This window comes from Hemibagrus wyckioides, linkage group LG22, assembly GCF_019097595.1.
Source record: "Hemibagrus wyckioides isolate EC202008001 linkage group LG22, SWU_Hwy_1.0, whole genome shotgun sequence".
Taxonomy (NCBI): domain Eukaryota; kingdom Metazoa; phylum Chordata; class Actinopteri; order Siluriformes; family Bagridae; genus Hemibagrus; species Hemibagrus wyckioides.
Window position 1 is genome coordinate 16,561,247 of NC_080731.1, and position 24,922 is coordinate 16,586,168.

Consider the following 24,922-nt stretch of genomic DNA (forward strand, 5'->3'; position numbering starts at 1 on the left):
GGAACACATCAGCTTGTGCCTTTACTGGACCATATCACGCCATCTCATTGTTGATGATTGTTCTGGAACAGCAGGGGTTTAACCCCTCAAGGATTTATTCATTAATCACTATCATTATTATTAATATTGTCTCTCCTTATTAGCTCCAATTAAATGTCCTAAACAAGCATAAACCTATTTCTTAACTGTCCATTAAAGGCAAATATCTGCATTAAGTATTTATTCATAAAAGTGAGGAGACACAAAATTATCTACACAGCAGGAGAGAAAAATATCTACACATCAGGTTACAATCTGTATCACACATGCTGGAAACCTGATAACAGGCAGTATGCTGCAATGACCAAACAGGCAAACGAACACCAACTGAAACCTCATCCTCTCGCTTTAATATTTCACAAGTGATGAGAATGTAGCGTCTCGCCGAACCGAGCAGCTTTTCCACTTCTTCTCTCGACCCAGACCTGAGGACTATCTACTTTTTTGCAAACAGGTAATTTATCATTTTTTAAATTTTGCTTTATCTCCTATTACACTGAAGCCATGTTTCTATACAGACTGACTGTAGTTGATGTACTGTTTGAAGTAGTGGAAATTAAAGACTATCTATCTATCTATCTATCTATCTATCTATCTATCTATCTATCTATCTATCAGCATGTAATCATCATTCATCACGATTCATCATCATTGAACATAGCTCGGTTTTCATCTCATATTCATCACAGGCACAGATAGACAGAATATTATTTCAAATCTAATGCATATGGTTTCTGTGTTTCTCTCTCTCTCTCACACACACACACACAGTATAACATGCATTTAAACTCCAGAGCTGAGAACATCCCACTGTCTCTGAACTTCATGGGGAGGAAGTTACGAAATCACACAGTGGCCCCAGCTGCTAAGCAACGTAAGTTTTGCACACACAAACGCCCCTCGGTGTGTCATCAAACAAATACAAAGAATTTTAAGAAGGAGGTCTTGAGTCAGTATTTTAGGTATTGGGTAACTATTAGGAACACGAGTATCTACAGAATACTTCTATGTGATGTAATACATGTCACTAGTTTATTCTGATTAGTGTGTATCACTTCTCAACCAACACAACCAAAATATTTATTTTTACACCTGGTTTAAAGGTGAAGGCAGGACAAGGTCAAAACCAGAGAGGCAGGAAGCATGGTTTATCACTGGTGTAGTAACAATGCCATGGAAATTGTAACAAATAATGAGGATCATGTGCAAACATTGAGATGAATAAGGAACACAGGAAGGGAGACAGTTCAGTTTTGTCACTGGGAGAATTCCCCTCCCATTTCTGTGCAGGCTTGTAAGGAGGAAGAACAGCAGGTAGAGCATGTGAGCCACAGGGTGGGGGTATTTGCAGAGATCAGAGTCGTTGAGTCACTAGGCGTGAGAGCAGGTGGATTCTGGTTTGGTGTCCCAGTTGAACTTGGGTGATAGAATCACAGACAGAGATAATGTAAAAACCTGGACCAGGAAAGGGGGTTGAGAGTTGGGAACTGGGGTGGTATCAGGGCTGGATCTGAAACGAGGCAGTAACGGTGCCAGTTGTTGAAATAAGAACAGGAGCAAGATCTGCATCTGAGACTGGGACAGTAGCATGGTCTGGATATTAGCTGACAGTATGAGTTGGGCCTTAATATAAAATTGAGACAGAGATAGTTGTGAGGTGTGAATCTGAAATGGGGGCTGTAACAGGGCCTGGATTTGAAACAGGGGCATTAGTATAGCCTGAATCTGACACATGGGCTGGGGCAAGTCCTGGATCAAAAAAAGGTCCAGGAAAAAAGCCCAGTTATGAGCAGGATCTGGATTTCATATGGGGCAGAAGCAGGACCAATGGTTCAAACACAGGCAGAAAGAGGGTCTGGGTTTAAAACAGAAGGCAGGGAAAAGGCTAATGGTTGAGACAGAAGCAGGAACAAGGTTAATGGTTGAGCCAGGGATAGAAGCAGGATGCAAAACATGGATGTAGACTTATGTAGACATGTCTAGATCATGGAGTTAGGATTATTGATAGACTGAAACTTCAGTCTTTGCATTCTACCATCAATTTTGCAAAGTGTCACAGAAGTAAACCAAGGCCATGGAGCAGGAACAATGAAAACAAGGCAGTTTTAAGAAAGTATAGAAGAAAATCATTTGTATTGCAAATACAAATCAAAACTTACATCTCATGTTTTCTTACATAGGATTCCTAACCATGGAATGTTTTTTGTGTGTCTGCTTCTATAATCTTTCTGAATATCTCCATAAATTAAAATGAGAATGGGATATCCTGGGTATTTTTAAAATAGCTGCAACACACAAAAGTTTACCAAAGCCTGCTAAATCTCCTACATTGTTATAAAGAATAAATCGTGTTGATTCGAGTTGATTTGGAACGTATTGTGTTTCAGGGGCATGGGACAGAACTAGTCCATCCAGGTGTGCTGATGAGAATAGAGGAGGTCTGTCCAGAGTGATGAGAACACAGCCACTGGTGTGTGTGCAAAACGAGTTGCCAGGAAGCATACAGGAGCTGAGGGAGGAAGTGCAGCGTCAGCCCTGTAATGTCCATAACACGCACCTTGACCAGGAGAACAATGGAGGTGAGCCAGCTGCACATCTACACTTCGTGCATCTATTAAGTATTAAGTAATTTAACGTCTAATCACACGTACATATGGAATTGTGTCTGTGTCCTGTGTGTCTATGAAGGATTTCAGTGGTGCAGGTAAACCACAAAACATAATGGTTTTGTCCTAATGATGCACCATAGTAAGCTATGTAGTGGCATTATTGCTAAGTATTTATGCCATTGTAGAAGTAGTTAAGGAACATTATCCAGTTAACATCCATCATTCTAACTAGCCACAACATGTTTTTACTCTATGACTACGACTGTAAAAACGTATTCCACCCACTCAGGTGAAATTACAGCATCCCTGGAGATGACTGGAAATTACAGAACAATGGCTCTTGTTCCTGTAAATGATATTTAAAAGTTAGATGGTAGTTGTTATATGGATATGATAATATATCACCTGGAATTTCATATATACAGAACAGGGACCACTGATCTGATTTGAGTCTTTACTGTTGAACTACTAATTTCTAGATCATAGAGTAGTGCAGTATAGTGCAGTGCAGTATAGTGCAGTGAAGTATAGTATAGTACAGTATAGTGTAGTGATGTATAGTGTAGTGAAGTATATTCTAGTACAGTATAGTGTAGTATAGTGTAGTGAAGTATAGGGTAATACAGTATAGTATAGTGTAGTGTAGTACAGTACAGTATAGTATAGTATAGTATAGTATAGTATAGTATAGTATAGTATAGTATGGTATAGTGTGGTATAGCATAGTATGGTATAGTATAGTATAGTATAGTATAGTATAGTATAGTATAGTATAGTATAGTATAGTGTGGTATAGCATAGTATGGTATAGTATAGTATAGTATAGTATAGTATAGTATAGTATAGTATGGTATAGTATAGTATAGTATAGTATAGTATAGTATAGTATAGTATAGTATAGTATAGTATGGTATAGTATGGTATAGTATAGTATAGTATAGTATAGTATAGTGTAGTATAGTATAGTATGGTACAGAACAATGTAGTATAGTATAGTGCAGTGTTGTGTAGTATACTACAGTGCAGTAGAGAACAGTACCGTGTAGTACACTACAGTATAGTATAGTATTGTCTAGTTTAGTGTATGATATAGTATGGTAGTACTGTATAGTGTTGTCTATTGTAGTGTTGAATAGTATTATGTACATAAATGTAGTATAATTAGCATGGAACAGTGAAGTATAGTGTAGTATAGTTCAGTATAGTGTAGTGCAGTAAAGTATAGTGCAGTGTAGTGTAGTATTTTATAGTATAATTATTAAAGTACAGTGAAGCATAGTGTAGTATGATATAGTGTAGTATAGTACAGTGTAGTACACTGCAGTATAATGTAGTGTGGTACATAACAATGTACTACAGTATGGTGCAATATAGTATAGAATTGTCCAGTGTAGTGTGGTACAGTACAGAATCATGCAGTGTAGTGTCGATAGTATTATATACTGTAGAATAATTAGCATAGTACAGTGAAATATAGTGTAGTATGGTGTAATGTAGTGTAGTGCAGTAACGTATAGTGCAGTGTAGTATAGAATTAGTATAGTATTGTGTAGTATGGTATAGTGTATTACTGTCCAGTGTACAGTATATTATTGTCCAGTGTAGTGTAGATTAGTATATAATATAGTATAATTAGTAGTGATTAGTATAGTACAGTACAGTAAAGTATAGTACAGTACAGTAAAGTATAGTATAATGTAGTACAGTACAAAGTATAGTGCAGTGTAGTATAGTACTGTAGTGTATAATATAGTATAGTGTAGTAGAGTACAGTACAGTGTAGAATAGTACAGTGTAGTACAATATAGCATAGTATTGTCCAATGTAGTGTAGTATGGTATAATGTAGTGTATCATAGGTTAATATAGTGTAGTATACAGTTATACTACACTGGCTGTTACAATAATAACAAGAAAAAAACTGTCCGCTTCATAAAAACTAATAGATTTTCTTCTTTTAGGGATTGTGGATTTTGACTTCTCTTTCTTTTTGTCTTATATGGCAAACACACTGGGATGAAAGTAGCGGTGTGACTTGCCCCCCATCTGAAAAGAGCAAAAGAGAAAAAGAGAGGGAGGATGGGAAAGTGAAAGCGCGCTACTGGACCAAACCAAGACACCATTGTATTCTGAGTTTCCTATAAATTTTAGAGCATTTCTGCTAAATTAGTAAATAATTTAGAGATAAAAAGAGAATGAGATATCATGTGATATGGAATGGACTGCATCTAAAGACACTGTGTCTTCTACAAAATGAATATTGAAAATGAGCTTTTAAATTCTATTTAACTAGGAACTCTTCTGTTGATAAGATTTTGTAAAATTTGCCTCGTCACTTTTCACCATATAAACTGTTTAACTTGCACTAACACATTTATGTAACCTCTAAACTATTGATAAATGGAGATCCAGATAAATTATTTGATTAAAATAAAGTGCATACATGTATGAAGAAGGTTTTTATTCCATTCATCCTTTACTTTCCTAACTATCCTAAACAGACTAACAAGTAAACCATGGGATAAAACTCTGATGTCATGTCAAGACGTATTGGGCATCAGTTATCAAGCTGGATACAAACAAATTTTCATAAATTATTTGCAGGATGATCGCTGATGCGCTGCAATGTCTGAGCTGCATTATTGGAATATATAGCACACGGTGGACTTAGGAAGCACTCTCAAATTTTGTAGTATTGTGGATGCAAATTAGCTATGCCTTGTTTGTTTTTGCAAATCTGGCAGGAATTATTTGTGTTTACAGACTTTTCTAAAAGATTGAGAATTCATGCACTGAGATTTAGATAACATCTAATATGCAGCAAGCTGCTCCATATATTTGTGCTAACTGTGCAACTCAAATGACCTTCAAGAGAAAACAAAATAGGAAAGTGTAATTTTGTTGTCAAGGAGTACAAAACACACAAATAAATTGTGACTCGACACAGGTAAGGGTTTATTTGAAACCAGTTAAATACTTAAGTATTGTGTAAGCCCGGGTTACCTGAGACACTCCAGACTTCAGGTGTAACATCTACACAACTGACATGACACTTTAATGAAAACAGAGGAGTAAAAAAAATGCATAGTTACAGCAGCCAGACACCACAGATACAATAAGTGCTACAACTTTCTCCATTAGTGTTTCCTGAATTTGTCATTTGCAGAAAACCAGCTCATCCTGATTGACTTGATTAACGTCTTTCCAGTTAGGATCTAACTTACTTCCTACTATAGCTCCACACCCTACACACATTCTCTCTGTTTACTCCATGTTCAGACAATGCTGTCACGGACGTCTCAAAGCCATATGTCAATTTGGTTCATCTTTTGACAAGAAAGATATTTTACAAAATAGTTATGTAGCAAAACAACAGATTGCCATCCATCTATGAATGGGACAAAGGAGGGACGTTTTCTTACATTGCCTTGAATTCTAGGAATGTTAACAAAGAGAATTGCCATGAAATGTATTTTCAGTGTATATATTTCTTTGTCCTGCATTCAAGAGTTCTTACAAACCCCAACACAGTAACAAAACTCATACTGTAAATCCCACACTGAGCTTCATAACCATACAAGATTTAATGAAAAACTTTCAACAAAGTCCTAAATAGAGAGAGTATATTTTTATATAACTTGGAACACAGGCACAGAAACAGTTCCAAAAATATGAAAAAAAGACATCAAAATCACAATATATCCACTCAAAAACATTAATGACATAATCCACACTAAAACTTAAGTACAAAGTACAGTACTACTAAATACAAAGCTGAAAACAGGCAGTAACTCTAATAGCAGTAGCATCAAATACGGCAGGCAGAAATCCGAGGTGTAGGCCCAAACCACAATTAAAGAAGAGAGGATTAGTTCGGCGGTGGGTTCTTCTTTGTCAGAGATGTGTAGTCAAGAGACAGCATTTGGCTTCCCATTCTTAGATCCCAGGTGATAGGAGAGACAAAAATGGAACTGCCTGAAAGAGTCCCCAGCAGGCTTAGCAAGGATATTAATGTTTGGCTGTCTGGAGGCACTCTAAATTCCCGTGGTCAGTCCAAAGGATGAAGTGTTGCTCTGTGCCCTCCAGCCAATGACGCCTCTTCTCCAAGGTGAGCTTGATGGCCAGAAGCTCCCATTCGATGGTGTAGTTCTGTCTGGCCAAGGTCAGACGGTGAGAGAAGAAGGCACATGGATGAAGTTGGTTGTCCTTGGTGGCCCTTTGGGACAGCATGGCCCCCACCCCATTTCAGAAGTGTCTACCTCCACAATGAACTGGCACGAGGGATCCGGTAAGGTAAAGACTGGTGCCAAGGTAAAGAGATCCTTAAGTTTACTGAAAGCATGTTCAGCTTTGGGAGTCCAGTTAAAAGTTCAAAGGGTGGAGGTGGGCTGATACAAGGAAGCAGCGACTGAGCTGTAACCCTGGATGAACTGGTGGTAGAAATTAGAGAACCCTGGAAGGTTTAAAGCTGCTTCCAGGTCTCTGGGCATGGCCAGTCCCTTACCACCTTGATCCTGGCAGGATGCATCTGTATGCTACCAGCCGAGAGTGTAAATCCCAGGAAGGTGGTGCTGGTGAGAACTCACACTTCTCGGCCTTCAGATACAGATGGTTCAGCGATAATGCTAGAGAGGCTCTGTGTGAGCTCTACGGAGCTATTAGCGAGCTGCAGAATGCTCACCTCAACGGACTTTTTATTATAGCCGGAGATTTCAACCATGTATATCTCAAGTCTGTTCTCCCTAAATTCTATCAATATGTTGATTTTGCAACCAGAGGAGTGAACACGCTGGATCTTGTTTACACAAACATCCCTGGCACGTATCGTGAGGAGCCCCACCCCCACCTCGGCTACTCAGACCACCATTCGTCAGATGCACTAAATCTGCTAAAATACAGAGACTCTGCCTTCAGAGCTGGAGACAAGGACACCCTAAGAACAGCACAGGCCAAACTGTTTCAAGCCATTAGGGAAGCACTGCATGCACACTCCCAGAGAATCCACGGTCACTTTCAGAACAGTGGTCACACTCGGCGCATGTGTCAAGGCGTCCAGTCCATCACCAACTACAGGCCAGCTCCACCTACCTGTGACAGTGATTCCTCCTTTCCAGATGCACCGAACAGCTTCTACGTTCAAACCCTCCATCTGTCCCTCACACACCTGTACAATAAGGACTCATACGTACAAATGCTGTTCATAGACTTCAGTTCAGCATTCAACACAATCATTCCTCAGCACCTGATTGAGAAACTGAGCCTGCTGGGCACCAACACCTCCATCTGAAATTGGATCCTGAGTCCGGATCAAGAACAGCATCTCCAAAAGCACCAAACTGAGCCTTGGAGCTCCTAAGGGCTGTGTGCTCAGTCCACTGCTGTTCACTCTGCTGACTCATGACTGTGCAGCAATGCACAGCTCCAACCACATCATCAAGTTCGCCGATGACACGACCGTGGTGGGTCTCATCAGCAAGAACAATGAGCCAGTGTACAAAGAGGAGGTGCTGCGACTAACAGCCTGGTGTAAAGCCAACAACCTGTCTCTGAACGTGGAGAAAATGAAATAGATGGTTGTTGACTTCAGGAGAGCACAGAGTGACCATTCTCCACTGAACATCAAGGGTCCAATGTGGAGATTGTCAAAAGCACCAAATTCCTTGGTGTTCACCTGGTGCAGGACCTCACCTGGTCACTCAACACCAGCTCCATCACCAAGAAAGCCCAGCAGCGTCTCTACTTCTTGCGAAGGCTGAGGAAGGCTCATCTTCCACCTCCTATCCTGACCACCTTCTACAGAGGGACCATAGAGAGCATCCTGAGCAGCTGCATCACTGCCTGGTTTGGGAACTGTACCATCTCGGATCGCAAGACCCTGCAACGGATAGTGAGGACAGCTGAAAAGATCATCGGAGTCTCTCTTCCCTCTGTTATGGACATTTACTCCACATGCTGCATCCTCAAAGCAAACAGCATTGTGGATGACCTCACACACCCCCACATAGTCGGTGTTATGTGTCTTGTTTGCCTGCACTGTCTTGTCATCCTGTGCACTTATGCTGTATGTTTTTAGTTTAGTTTAGAATTTAAAGAATAGTTTAGCTCTATGTTTGTCCGTGTCACTCTGTACATTTTTCCTGCCTCCAACACATCAACTTTGAAAACTGATTGTTCACTTGCTCAGTAATATATATGTTATATTTGCTGTACAGTGTATGTGAGTCATTGTTTTTCAGATTTTGATGTAAATTTAATATTTACTAAGAGATCCCTAATTCTATACACTGTATATGTGCTATATTAATATATAATGAAGTACTGTAGTGTTACTATAGTGATATTACCTTACTGTCACAACAACAGCTCACATACATACAGTACAAGCAAAACATTACTAAATAAATAAAAAACAAACGTTGGAATAATTTATGTTTAAGGGAATTTTAGTAGACAGCATGCTCTAGGCAAATTTAGGGTGGTTTTATCTTCCTTCCATTATTTTTCAAATAATGAAATGATGGAGAAAAAAAGGATCTTTGCTCCTTGATTCTCATGATGCTGTTTGATTACACATGATCTCCATCAAATACTAAAATCATGAGACATTTTATTGCCCCACCCACTTCCATCTTATAGACGTATGTCATAGTATCCTATTTTTACAACAATCTAAAAGTGAAAAGATTCACTGTGGTGTGATAGGATTTATTGACAGACAGAGAAGAACATGTGCCTGTAATAATAATCAAAAGAAGGAGGAAAAAAACAAAAGTAAAAGCCTGTTTGATATCTGGAGGTGTCTGGAAACGTGGTGGTGCTTCCTGGCTGAGGAAAAGCAGAATCAAGTGGAAAAGCTTCAAGCACTGGATGAGTTCAGAGCACTGCGCTGAACCCAGCAAAACTCCAGCCAAGGGTATCTAAGTCATGTTCCTCAGGTGTGATCCACTCGGTAGAAATGATGCGTTTTCATGTTAACGGTTTTATGATTTCATTCCCAGACCGGAAAGCAGCATCAGTTAGCACAAGAGTGAGAGATCGAGAGGACGACGGTCCAGCTGACATGAAGATCTTCATCCCTTACGATTCTGCCAAACTGTGTATCACTCAGGTATGAAGTCTTATTCCATTACATTCACTGTATCTGTTGATCAGAATTCATATCATAGCGTATCATTTATAATGGAAGCTTTACCAGATATAAGCAGTGTCTCAATAAAAGGTCAATGTTCTGATGAAGAACACACACTTTATTGTTTCAGGGCTTGTGATTCCCTTGAGCTTTTTTTTTTTTCTCTTTCACATGATCACCATGATGCTCTATGCTTTGTAGATGCAGCATTTTTATTAAAATAAATAAAGAGGATAAATATTTTATAAATATAAAAATATTACAAATATTTTTGTTTCTTAGTAGCCAACAATTACAAGAAAAAAGCTAAAACCCTTGCAGAGAGCTGAATTACAATTTATATTAAATAAATAAATAAATGTAATTAATTAAATTGATAAATAAATGTAATTAATTAAATTATATTTTGTGTTATCTATATAATATAAATATTTAGAAATATTATTTTAAATATTCCCCATTAAGCCATGCATATCTGTGACAATAATTAAATAATTAATTACTAAATTATTAAGCAGTATGTAACACATAATCTTTTTTTATTGCATGGGTGTCACATCACAGACTTATAATAAATTAGATTTTCTGTATTTTCAGTATTCTGTGTATTTGTGTAATACATTAGTCAGTGTAGCTTCATTATTCTCTCCTGCTCTGTCAGATAGCTGATGACATGGTGGCTATGAAGAGCAGGCATCTCGAGATGGTTCAGGAGCTGGAGGAGAATTTCCTTATTGCATCGCAAGAAAACCAGGTAACATTGCAACCCTTTACATACATAGGGTTCCCAAACTTTTACCAGACCAAAAAAAAAAAAAGGATCATCAAAGTGCAAATAATGATAATAATATTCATCATTTTTAATTAATTAATATGGGTTTTATGTCCACAACTGTAACAAAAGTCCCCTCCTTTCAGTTTAAAAGTCGAATGATTGTAAACTTTGCAAAAAATGGTCATTTGTTTTAACATTACAAACATAACATTTTTTTTTCTTTTTTTAGTCTCTTCAAATTTTACCCTGATAGAACTGTTTGAAATCTCAGTTCTTAAAAAGACAAACATGAACATATGTGTTGCCCTTATGTTATTGTGCTAAATACACACTAATATAGTGAGACTTTTGGACATCTCCAGAAACCAAAAAATGGCCAAAAAAGATTAGAAAACATAACTAAATTAAAATACAGGCAGTGAAGTAAGGAATCAAAACTTTTTTTAATGATTCCATCAGTGGTGGGCCATCAGGGTCAACAAGGCCTTCTCTGCTGGCCTAAACAGCAGTGATCTGAATCACTGACTTGCATTTTAATATATTTAATATATTTTTCCATGAATGTGTATTAAATTATCCCCAATAGTCTATTCTCTACATTTCATAGCTTTTCTCTTGGTTGCACTGCTTCCAGTAGTGTATATTTATGATAAGAGTATTTATCCAATCATATTTCAGCCAGGGGTTGACATCATGTGTAGGCAGAGTGAAAGAAATCTGCCTTAAGGCCTTCAGAATCAATAGTGCAGGCTCCCGAAGCTATAAGTGGCAGTGAAATTGTTACATTAACGAATCAGATTTCGAGTTGGCATCACTGGGGCCATCTAGCAGGCGTACGATTACGTCAGCAATTTCCCGTCCTTTGATTGGATAATCGGAGTAGTCAGAGGCAGCGAACCGCACAAACTAAATAAAACATATATTTTAACTCACAATGGCTGACAGAGGAGAAGAAATCCATTTGGTTGCGGACATCCTTACAAATGCATTTTCAAAGTGGACTGTAATAAAATGGACTATTCCTTTTTTACTTTGCTATTTAACCGTTGATTAGTATCTATTGCCATGGAGTGATGGTATAGAGGTGGCGTGATGGTATAGAGGTGGATTATTTCAGGAAGGACACCAGTGAAGGCATACATTTCTGATATCATTTCTTCCATACTCCTTTTTCAATGGATTTATCAAAACCTTTTGTAAATGAATTAGGAGTAAACTGAGAAACACGTACATGGAATTAAATGTCAGTAAGAAATAAAATGCATGCTTCATTAATGTTAAAGCTGAAATATGAACCATGTTTATGTTTATGTTTATGTTTATGTTTATGCTGGTCTGATGTATGATTGCAGCTTCCTTTTTGTTCCCTGAGTAGGAAAGAACAGTGCACAAAATCAGAACCTACTACCAGAACAAGCTACATGCACTGAAGAGGGTCCTGGATCTCTACCAGGAGAAAGTGGAGAGGAGAAGTGCATTGTGGGAGGAGAAGATCAAGGTGGGTTTACACACGACTTTCCTAAAAGTAATTCACTGCAGTTTTCACTCTCTGTTCTTATTCATCTATACAGTGTTTTGTTTTTTTTTTCAATGTTTTGTGTAATCTCAGAGTCTGCAGGATGTGAACGAGAGGCTGCAGGATGAGCAGAAAGCTTTACAGGAGAAAAACAGACACGACTCTGCAACCTGGGAGAGAGAGAAGGTAGCAACACGTACTGGTGACCTTTAACCTCTGCTTCTGGAGAGCTTTTCCTGATGTGTCCTAATCTAAACTTGATTCATGAAGCTTGTGTGAGGACTCAAACTAAAATATGAACCTCTTACTTACTGAATGTTTGCGTGTGGAACAACCACAGAATGATGTCATTATTAAAAATAGAAACTAGTTTTGTAAAGTCACTTAAGGAATAAATGAATATTACTGAAAGACGGATATTTTTGTTGTGAAAAACAATTAAATTATTGTAAATACTAATTTATACCATAACATTTATTTTTTAATTTAAGCATATTTCAATATTGAATCTAATTAAATTTTCATGAGTAGAAGGTTGGAGTTTTTAGTAAACATTAAGGATATATATTAAGGGCATTATCGTGATTTACTTATCATTTTTCCCCAAAAAATTGCTTTCAGTGTAGTTGTGCCATATAGTCTTATACTTTCAAAGTGATCAGAAAATATCACTGTACCATCACTGAGCACAATGACAATGAATAATAGAACTCAGCTTTCTGCATCTCATGATCCTCAGGAAATTTGGCTGATGCAACTTCCTGTTAAACATGTGGCACAGAATATTGGAATGTTGCAAATATTCCATGGGGTGAAAGTGATATACAACTCAAAAAACTGAGTGAACAGTTAAAAGTTTGACATTAAAATGTGTGCAATTTAACCTGTAATGAATTAGATGTTTATTTTATTACTTTCAGTTTTTTTGAGGTCTATCTATCTATCTATCTATCTATCTATCTATCTATCTATCTATCTATCTATCTATCTATCTATCTATCTATCTATCTATCGAGTGTGTGATGTCCTCTTCACTCTTTCAGAGCAAGATGATGGAGCTCTTCTCTTCACGTTTAGATCAGCTCCACAGCCACCAGGCATCCAGTAAGATGCTTTTCTTTAATCTAAAGAAATCGCAATTTTAGTTCTAATGCTATTTATTTCTTCCTGATTCTTTACAGTTATCCTTCTTAATGGTACATTTTATCATTATCACTGATATTATTATATATTATTATATATTATTTTAGCACTAGAGGAGCTGCAGATGGCCAGGATGGAGATGGGACGTGTGCAGGAAATGCTGCAGGCCTCGAAGGAGACTGAAGCAAAGGAAACAGTAAAAAAAAAACACCTCCTGACTGTCTTTAAGCTCTCTTTTATTGCATGTCAGCTTTTAAATATTACACACAAATTAATCTATCTATCTATCTATCTATCTATCTATCTATCTATCTATCTATCTATCTATCTATCCATCCATCCATCCATCCATCCATCCATCCATCCATCCATCCATCCATCCATCCATCTATCTATCTATCTATCTATCTATCTATCTATCTATCTATCTATCTATCTATCTAATGTCCTCAGACTAGATTCTTTTTTTTTTTTTTTTGCTAAATTGTACTTAATTCATATTATATTTACTAAAGTTGTGCTAAAATCTCAAACCTGTTCCCAATCAGTGAAGCTGAGCATCACGAATATCTGTGTATCTTCTATTTTCATTATTTTACAGGAGAACAGTGACTCCGGGGCACCTTTAGATGGAGCCAAAGCTCGTCTGGAGGAGTTAAGGGAGAGTTTGTATAAAAGAGAGAGGGAGATCTCCATGCTGATTGATGGAGGAGGAGGAGAAGGAAGAGGAGTGCAGGACGGTTTGGCGCCGTTAGCATATACTCGTCTGCTTGCTGCAGTAGTACGTCAGGTGCGATAGTATCAAAGAATAAGCACATGCTAAACAAACAAACATTTTATTATATTTGTTTCTTTGCCAATTAATTTATTTATTGTATCATACTGTAAGACATGGGGCTTTTGTTTTTTTTTAAAAACCTCCTTCCATGCACATTATTCATTATTTAAGGTGGCACTGTTAACTGTTAACTAATTAGTAGTTATACCTTTCATTATCATTAGTTCATTACTAATATTTACGTTTATTATTAACGTTTATGCATATTTCAATTCTGAAATCATTTCATTATTTGTAAATGATCCCTTTATCCTATCAAGCTGGATTATGTTTCCCAGCATAGTAGCTAGCTAAATTATTACTATGCCAATTGCATCTACATATTGTACCTGCTGCACAGCTAGTTAATACTGGGGCCATGAAGTACAAAATAACAAAATAACAAATGTGAAAACAAAATAACAAATCCGAAAACACAAACCAGAAAAGGTAGGTATAGTTTGCGAATGGAATTCTTAACACTGATTGGACGAGACATCTGTCACTCAAGATATATGGGCGTACAGCTGGCTGTGGCAGGAGAAAGTTGATTTGTGTGTGTATGAATGCAGCTCTGCTCTTATAATGCTCCTTACATTGTTTAATCTGCAATACTTTGGTCTTCAGAACATACCTGCGTCCTTTAGGTATGTTTTTAGACATCGCAAACTAATGTTTATGCCATGATACGCTATCAGTATATCCAAAATCACGCCATATGAACATCCATGCTCAAAGTAGCGTTGAATGAATTCCATTTTCTTATAAATACAAATTTATGTTTGTTATTTTCTTTAATAGATTTAAAGTTGCACTATTGAAAAAAAAAAAGAATTCGCAAACTATACCTTTTCCGTTATTGTGTTTTCTGATTTGTTATTTTGTTTTGATTTATTTATTTTGCAACTGTAAGTTAATGATAGTTTAAGTAAAAAACTTGATGAACTTGTTTATTTATCACTACTATTGATTACAGAGGTATTCCTATACACATTTAACCAGTTTAAATACTGAAAAATCACTATTTGGGAATTGTTTTATTCCATACATTTTTATAGAAGCCTGCAAAATGGTGGCAACATTTAATTAATCTGCGAAAGTGGAATCTAACTATAATTAATGTACAACTCATGATTAGCGCTGTTCCTCAGGCTCATCAGGTCTATGCGGAGGTGACAGAGGCGAAGCAGCAGTTTGACCAGATGGCAGAGGAGAACCGCAAAGCTGTTGCTGAGGCTACAGTGAGAGGGACATACTTCCAGGACAACCAAACAGACGTGGATGGCGTAGAACTGAGACCTCTGGGGTACAAGAAAAAAAAACATACATACATCTGTATTATCTCACTGAATAAGATGAAATAAAGCTTGAATAGAATGTGTTGGGTGCCATAACAGGATGAACCAATCAGAAGTCAGTCTGGGTGATCAGGTGACTCAAGCTGAGGTTAACCTTCAGAAGCATGAAGTCTTACTGGTAGCCCTGGAGTGCATCAAAGCAGGGGTTACACCCACCCTCACTGGTAAACAAATTAAATTCACCAATCCATGAAAGTGTCTTTGCAGATTATTTATGTTGATGGTCTTTTTTATATATATCTGATATTACATTACCAGGCCCTGTCAGTGAGGATGATTTGGCAGCATTGGATGAGCGTGTGAAAGTATGCCTGCACAAACACACCACACACACACACACACTCACACACACACATACAAAAGACACCTTTACGCTGAGCAGCATTTATACTACATCAGATGTTTTTTAACTGTAGGCTTGGGGATCCACTAATATGTAAAAATTTAAAGTTTCTTCTACTTCTGTCTTACCTGATCTAACCTATCATCTAATTACTGTCAATAATAACAAGAAGAAAACTGATTTTAGCTATCAATGTTCTTCTTATGCACCACGACACTCAGAATGTCTTTCTCTGCTTAAGACATTATTAGTTATATGATGAGATTGAGAAGTAATGGCCAGGTAGAACTTTATAGACCTTACAGAAAACACTGTGCAAAATGCATTTTCCAAGTGACTCAGAATTTTGATCATGTAAATCTGAAGTAACCTTAACTTGTAGACCTTGTTGGAAAGGTCTATTGCGGTTTTGAGGTAAAATTGTCAATTTCTTGCTATCATTAAATTCGATATGATTCCCCAGAGCTTTGAGGAAAGGTTCATAAACAGTGGTGACCTAAACTCAGAGGTTGGGAAGCGTGTAGGCCAGCAGCTACTACTCCTGCAAGCTGAGGTGAGAATTCAGATGTTTATAAATGGCCCTATATTTAGTTTTATCCCAAATTTAACAGTGCATATGCTAATATAATGTAGTATTTAGTTTACCACTGTAGGTGAAGTAAGAGCTGGGAATATTTGGGGGGAAATTGTACTGTCTTTTCTGAACATCTTTTCATGAAGGAGTTAATTAGCTTATATATTGTGTTAGGTGTGTTACCCTGATTATATTGTAATGTAGTGAGATAAATTCCTGATTAAATTCCTTCTGCTAAGCTGCTGCTGTGATTTTCTCCAGCTGAAACAGGTCAAAGAAGAGAACAAGACAATGACCGAGCACTACACAGCAGAGCGGACCCTAAGAAAGAAGTATTACAACATGGTGGAGGACATGAAAGGCATAGTTTTTGATGCACATATCATGAAAACATCAGACAGTTATGCAATGTGTTGTAGGATTATTGGCATGTCTAAAAACACTGGTAAAAGTATGTGTGCAATTGTACCCTGTGATGGGTTGGCACCACACCCTGGGTGTCCCTCACCTTGTGCCCAGAATCCCCTGGGATAGGTTTCAGGCTCCCTGAGACCAGAAATCATGGAAGGATGGATGGATGGATGGATGGATGGGTTTTCTGACACCTATTGAACACCTACATAGTGATGCCCACCCAGTACAGCTGCATGTATTCACAAATATGCAAAAGTATAAACCAGCCCTAATTAATGAATACAGCAGCTATTTCGAAACAATAATAGTTTATTTTTTCTCATATTTTTACCAGAACAAAACCATGCAGTCCATGGTAATATTTAAACCTCGTTAAAACCTGGTGTTAAGTTTTATACATGCATTCTAAACAGGTAAGATCCGTGTGTTTTGCCGTATAAGGCCTCAGACACGGGCGGAGCTGGTGAGGGGCAGCAGCACCATTGTATCATGTTTGGATGATTACACAGTGATCCTGGAAACTCCACGAGGACCTCGAGAGTTTCAGTTTGACAGAATCTTTACCACAGAGCACACACAGGACGATGTGTTTCAGGAGTCCAGCAGGTAGGTCAGCAAATATACAAACCTCACAGATTGTTCCCCACACTCACAACAAATTGCAGTCCTGTTTCAGGAATGTAGAAAAGGGCTGATTTCTGTATGTATTCTGAGATTGTATGCTCTCTCTAAAGGCTTATTCAATCAGCAATCGATGGCTTCAATGTGTGCATCTTTGCATACGGACAGACTGGCTCAGGAAAAACATTTACTATGTTGGGGGATAGAGAGCAGAAAAACCCTGGAATCATCCCCAGGACTTTTACTAAGATCTTTGAAATCATCCAAGAGAATGAGACAAAATTTGAGTTCAAGGTGATCTGCAGTGTGACTTGCAAAACTAATGCATTCAACTCAAATTCATTTTTTTCTATGTTTAACCACATATCTCCTGTTCTCATCATCATTTTCATTTCTTGTACCAAATAATGTGACAATAGGGAACAGAAAGTAACAGAAAAGTAGAACACCAGAATATAATGATTGAACCTAAAACAAGACAAACCAGGAAGTTTTTAAAGTCAATTAATTAATTTAAGCACCTAGCAAGACTAATAAATCTGTTATTAATACAGACACAGACCGTATACACTGCCATATACAAAACAGACTAGCAATCAATCTAGTCTCCAGGCTAGGAGTTAGGCTAGGACAAAAGAACCTTTTTCTAGTAGCCACTCCTTGGTGGTCCAGAACATCTTCGACAGGGTCTTCCAGACCATAACCTTCCATGTCCACCATATATGGAAGCTGTCCTCCTCTCATATTGTTGCACATTGAGAATCAGGTGGTGTAAGGTCACCTGGGGCAGCACCTTCCAGGTGTCCTGGAACTACAGACTTGATGTAGTAGACATTTGGAAAGACACTTGGAAAAAAACTGAGAAAGCAACAGGAGCTTAAAAGAGCAAACACAGCATCACAATAATTGTTTGGAAGGAAGCACTAACTGAACTTACAAACATTCACCCTAGAAGACAGATAGTCTGAGATCTTGGTTCAGTCTCTCTACCTCTCATTCCCTCAGTTGGACTAAGAGTGACAGTAAGAGATTAGACTAATGTTAATGCCCAAATTATTCTATTAATGCTCTCCAGTACCTTAAAAAACAGACTGACCACTGCCAATATGGTGTGACTGTGTTATGTTGTGTCCAGTACTGTACCTTCAGGGTTCCACCTTTCTGACTGATAAGTGAATTGGAATTTTGTTCTTGAGGTAACAGCGTTTTGAACATCAGAATGCAGATGTAGAAAATAATGCAGGAACATACATCATATAAGATGCTTAGCCTAAAATCCCAACCTCCTCTCCCAGAGAATATAAGCAACCAGCTTGAAGACAGGCTTGAAATTGGGTGGTGGTCAACTCTTGCTTGAATGTGAGCTTGTGCCAAAGCTGCTTTGACATTCTTGGATCTATATAGGTAAAGAAAAGTAGGTGAGTCCAGTTGGTTTGAAGAGGAGAAAGGTGTTGGGCCCTCCTGATCTATTCCTGGTTTTAATAGTCAGTATACATGACAAAGGGATGCAGGGACCAATTCCCATAATGATGTCACACCTGAATGGTCAGTTTCATAGTCAGATGCTTGATGTACAGCCAAAGAAGTAAGAAGCTCACACCTCTGAGGACTACAACAAAGGGCAATGATGGACCCAACTGTCAGAAAACAGGTGTGGTAGGTAAGTGATGGTTGAGGGAGTTGAATACCTCTGACCAGATGAGTCCTGGCACTCAGATGGTGGAATGAACATCTACTGCTGACTATTTTTTGAATGAAGACTAAAGACCTGACCTTGAACTAGAATAAGGACTACAAAGCACTTCTGTAAGCTGTAAATGAGCTGGGATCAGAGGACCCTTAATGAGGGAGGCAAGGCTGCAGTGCTGAGGATCCTCATGAACTGCCATTGTAATTAATGAATCTAAGGGACCTCTTACGTTTATGGAGAGTTTTGGGTTGTGGCCATTCCAGTACTGCCAGGTCTTAATATTCAAGCAAAGCAGAGCAAAGGATGCTCACTACTAGGAAAGGGGTTTAGTAGCATCACACTTCTCTTCTCTTCTCTTCTCTTCTCTTCTCTTCTCTTCTCTTCTCTTCTCTTCTCTTCTCTTCTCTTCTCTTCTCTTCTCTTCTCTTGTGTCTAAGACAGGTTTTTATTTACATGCATGTACTAAGGGCTAGAAAACTATTTAAAGCATGAGTTTGAGAACCTCTGCTGAAGATTTACTATAATGCATTTGAAATATAATACCATTTAGATAATCATCATCCTCATCTCTCTTTTCTTTCTGTCTTGTCCAGGTCTCAGCTTCTATGTTGGAGTTGTATAATGATCGGCTACAGGACCTCTTTGTGAGCCCAGCTGACGCACTGTCAAAACGCATTGAAATTAAAAAGGACAAAAAGGGGCTTGTATTTGCCCAAGGAGCAGAGGCAAAGGAAGCGACTAGTGCCGGCGAACTCTTTGCGCTCTTTGAACTGGGCTCTGCCAACCGGCATATTGCAGCTACTAGTATGTTTATCAGCCACTACAAAAATGTAGGACCCTATATATTGTGAACCACTACTGGTCAAATTACTTTGTCCCATTGGCCATTACATGACATGATATAATCATTGGTGGGTCAACCAAAGAAAGATGCTCTAGTCTTTGGTATTTACTTTTTTCTATTTGTATTGGATTCCCACAAAACAGAACTAAAGGAACAAGCTCTGATATTATGATTTAATGGACATTTAATGGACACCACACAGCTACACATTAGCTACGTTAACACTCCTGATGATTATCTGCTAGGCTATAATCATGTTGGCTACAAATTCTGCATTGTGAATTTTAAATGGTGTGTGGTTGACTTTACAGAGATGAATATAGAAAGCTCTCGCTCTCACCTGATCATCAGCATCATGCTGGAAAGTCGCAACCTGGCAAACGGCAGCATGACGTATGGTAAGCTGAACCTTGTTGACCTGGCAGGAAGCGAGAGAGCGGCAAAGACGGGAGCTAAAGATGACCAGCTGAAGGTGATGATGCTAAATAAATGTATATAAGTTGAATGATAAACTGTATATTAGCATAGTTAAAATAACTGTTAACAGAGACTGGAGACATTTAAACAAGAACTGAATTTGCAGTGAATTGCAAATGAAAAACCTTATGTACCCCGTCCACCTGTAAACACTCTTGAGTTATGGCCCTATGTGGAGTAAAATCTATTTATAATGAACTCAGAAACTACAGTGACCTAATAGTTCATCATGGGCCATTGATTGCTGTTGTAGAAAGGACATTAATCAGTTACAGTGACATTATTTACTGTCCAGTGTCACCCAAATGAGCCTGGTTCCTCTCAATGTTTCTTCCTCATATCATCTCAGGGAGTTTTTCCTTGCCACCGTTGCCACAGGCTTCTCATTACGGATGAAATAGTGGTAAAATAGTTTAATAATTTCATTTATTTATTCACTTACTTACTTACTTACTTACTTACTTACTTACTTACTTACTTATTTATTTATTTATTTATTTATTTATTTATTTATTTTCTTTCCTTTCTCTGTTTCTCTTCTTTTGTAAAGCTGCTTTGAGACAATGTCCATTGTAAAAGGTGCTATACAAATAAATTGAATTGAATTGAATTATTTACAACCCCTTCTTTCTGGGTGGTTTGCACTGAAATGGCACCTGCTTCTTATTCTGACCCAAGTGTAGAACTCTGGTGTCATCAATATGCCACATGTCATGAGGAAGGTGTTTTTTCTTCAGCTCTCTGACCTGTTATAGGACTGGACCCAAGTGTTTAATAACAAGGCAACTACCTTTCCACTGTGCTTGAAATATGAGCCTCAGGCCTCTTTTCTTCATGTTATCCCTTACATGGACAAGATCTCTCACCATATAGGCTCCCTATAGATCTTCCAGTGGAGATCATGTAGTGACTTTTGCATTTCCACAAATGTGTTCTGGCAAGAGTTTTAACCAAGGTTTCCACACCATCAGTAAGAGATATCCCTGAACCTGATGGTCAGTCCAGGCCACAAAGGGAAGGGACGAGAACTTGAAATATCCCTTGGCAAATGGAGCTAAGTGAAAGTTCCAACAGCATTTTGCCTTTGTTAACACAATACACCATAGTGTGGATTTTTCTGAGACCAACACAGACAGTATTTTCTGACAGCTGAGATATTCAAATCTTCAAACAGTGATCCTGCCAATGTCTCTCTTCCAGTTCTTTATATCTGTATTGCTTCATCCAGTTAACATGAATGCTCAACTTCTGTCTTAGGACCAAGGGGACAGTACTATACATGTCCTGTTGTGGCTGGATTTGTAACTGGTCAGACCTCCCCAGATGTCTGACAGCCAGAGGGACAGTCATTTGTGTTGTTCTAACATTTTCCCCAGTGTTGATGTAGCAACAATATCTTCTGCAGGGCAGACTGTTTAGATATCCCCCAAATTGATAGCATTCACATGTAGAATGTTCAATTCGAATGCTCAAATTTAAAAGCTGGATGTCCAGGAGAGCTCAAAGTAATGGTATTCTCTCATTCCTTATACAGGAACCAAACTCATGTATACTCATGTATGCAGCAGATCAGTTCATATGCAATTCATTGGTTGCAGAGACCCCTTGAGAGTGCAGTGTCTTTCAACTGGTACGTGAATTGCAGATCTACTCTGAGGTATTTCAGGGATAGCAATTTAGCCAATATTTTGTGTGTGTTGTGCAGGAGGCAAATTCTATTAATAAATCTCTGAGCGCTCTGGGTGATGTGATCTCAGCTCTGGCTTTGGAGCAAGCTCACGTTCCCTATCGCAACAACAAGCTGACACAGCTCATGCAGGACTCACTGGGAGGCAATGCCAAAACGCTCATGTTCCTCAACATCTCTCCATCTGACTGCAACCTGGACGAGACCCTTACTTCACTTATGTAAGACACAAACACAAAGGCACATACTTTCAATTACCTTTCCTCAAGGGTTCTTGGGATGTGTCTAGCTTTCTAAGAATTTGGAACTGCCTTGAATTTTGTAGTTATACAATCAGAAAATACACCCGTTGGCTCTGAATGCTCTAAAATTCATTTTCTACCATGGAAATGGAGTCCACTTGTATGTAATTAAAGCATTACATGATCTCAGCACAAATACATCTGTTCCTGAAAGGCCCCAGAGTTTGTTAAAGAGCATATGTAAACAAATAGCCACCAAAGAGGTACCAAAAGTGGAAAAGGGTTAAGGGGGATGAATACAGCAAGGCATTGTTTTGGTTAAAGGGGAAAGTTATCTGAATGAACTTTTTGGAGCCAAAACATTTTCAAATATATAGACCTCTCTAGAGGAAGCTAACTTGATCTGTAAGCTTTCTATCTAGTTTCTACTGCATTTAAAGAAATTATACAGCCTTAAATATTGCTTTATATTTCAAAATATTTTTAGTGTATGGGCTTCAGGACATATGAGTCAATATGAGTCACTGAATCAAGTATTTAAAAAAAATGGCTTCTCTCCCAACTCAGATATGCCTCACGAGTGAAAGCCATCACCAACCATGCACAGAGGAATATGGAGAGCAAAGAGATCACTCAACTCAAAGAGGTTCATTTTTACATTTCTTTACACTTCTACTGTTCTGGCATGTTTGATCAAGATTCTAAGCATCTGTTAAAACTGGATCACTTGCAGAAGGAACTGTTATCTTTCTCTTTGTCTGTCATATTGTATTCCTAGGTGATTTTGAGACTAAAATCAGGACAGACTGTGGAAGAGGAAGATGTATGAATGACGTTCACTCAAATCCGCCACTGTTTCTATCACATTTTTGGGGATTAGTTGTTTGAGCTTGGAGTGATGTATTAAAACCCTAAATAAAGAGATTTAAGAGACTAACTGGCATGTGCATTTGATTTATTAGACTGTTTCTTGGGTGTCTTGCAGGTGACTTTATTAAGGGTTCTGTAATCAAGCGGTGATTAACAACTTCTGTTTGAAAAAAATCTAACAAACAAAATGCAATAAAAAAAAAAAGATTTTAGGACATATGATGACATTATATGTTTATTTATTTATTATTTATATAATAGGTTTGTTTTTCCTTCAAATGGCAGAAACAGGCTTACGCATATTATGTAATACTTGTCCTTTGATTGTATTCATGAACGCCGTTAATTCTAGTCAATTTTAAGCTTAGTATATCAGACAGCTGGTGCTAAATAAATCTGCGTGCCATGTGCTTTGAATGTAAAGGTAGAAAAGCCCCATAATGAATATTCATCCAGGCAAATCTTCAAAGTGATCTCATAATACATACTTAAAAATGCATGGTAATAAACTACACCTTCATATACAAATGGCTCACTAAGCATCGAAACCAATTAATTATTCACCACTGATTCCTAATCAAATCTCCCATTATCTACTTCACCAATTCTAATCCCATCTAATCTAAAGCAGACGATTGGAACAACCAGTCCGTCATCTCCAACTCCAACACACAAACATCTGATTCTGAGTCAGTAACCATGAACTTTTTATTTCATTGGTTGCCATAGCAATACATTGCACTCACTTGATCTGTATGGATCAGGAACTCATTATTAGACAAACCTATCAGTAGCTGTTTAGATTTGGTGTACATTAGTTTATAAAAAAAAGTGCATAACTCACAGTATACAAGAATAAAATCAGAGCTAAGGGTTATATTCAGATTCAGTGCTGAAGTTCAGAACATGCGCACCACAGGCCAACATGCCAGATTTTTCTTGAGTAGAATCATTTGCTTGAGGCATTTTCTTTGAACACACAAACTTGCCTTTATTCTAAAAAGAAAATAATAAGGGATAGAAAATGCTGAATAAAAAGCTAGTAATTTTTTTCTTTTCAAATGCAATTTGATCTAGTAAAATCAGGAAACTATTATAGATTTAAAAGTTTAAATAAATAATAATAGAATAATGTATGAAAGAATTCATATAAAACTTCTAATAAGAGTCCAGAATATTGCCACTGTATTGCTGGATGAATAGACATAGTAGCTATATTTTCCAATAATCAATTCAATTGTTTTTTGTTTTTAACAAAATGACTTCCACCCTTCTTATTTGGCAATTTATAAAATAGCACTTGGTCCAGCATATCTGTTTTCCCCATTATTATTATTTATTTATTTATTTATTATTACTTCCAATTTTTATCAATTTTTTGGAAACTATTAAATCGTTTTCAGAGAGTATTTATAGACCAAAGCCTGAATTTTATTTGAGACTTATTGGGGTTACTTTAAATTGTCAGATAGCAACACCAGAGAATATAATACACTATACAATTTGGATTATTCAGGATTCAGACACAGTCTCAGTGTTTAAGTCCAGGCTGGAAAGATATTTGTGTAGTCAAGCTTTTTCTAACCAGAATGGCTGATGAAATGATCACAACAGAAAAAATAAATAAATACTACGCAGTCTAGTTTGGTTCTTTTATTTGTTCCTTACTGTTGCTTGAGGTTGAAAAATAACTCCAAAATCCGAGTCGCTGAAGCTCAGTTCATTATTTTAAATAAACTAACAAACGTTCCTGAACTAGAGGGATGATGTAATGC

At 37.7% G+C, this 24,922-nt stretch overlaps 1 protein-coding gene across 1 annotated transcript; it reads left to right on the forward strand.

Moving 5' to 3' along the window:
• Positions 1-321: 321 nt before the first annotated feature.
• On the forward strand, positions 322-23,189 carry si:dkey-96l17.6 (uncharacterized). Its single transcript, XM_058374636.1, has 7 exons — positions 322-493; positions 811-913; positions 2,427-2,618; positions 20,183-20,343; positions 22,054-22,256; positions 22,845-22,923; positions 23,056-23,189. The coding sequence occupies exons 2-7, from the start codon at positions 817-819 to the stop codon at positions 23,104-23,106; spliced, it is 783 nt and encodes a 260-aa protein (XP_058230619.1). The 5' UTR covers positions 322-493; positions 811-816; the 3' UTR covers positions 23,107-23,189.
• The last annotated feature ends 1,733 nt before the right edge of the window (positions 23,190-24,922 follow it).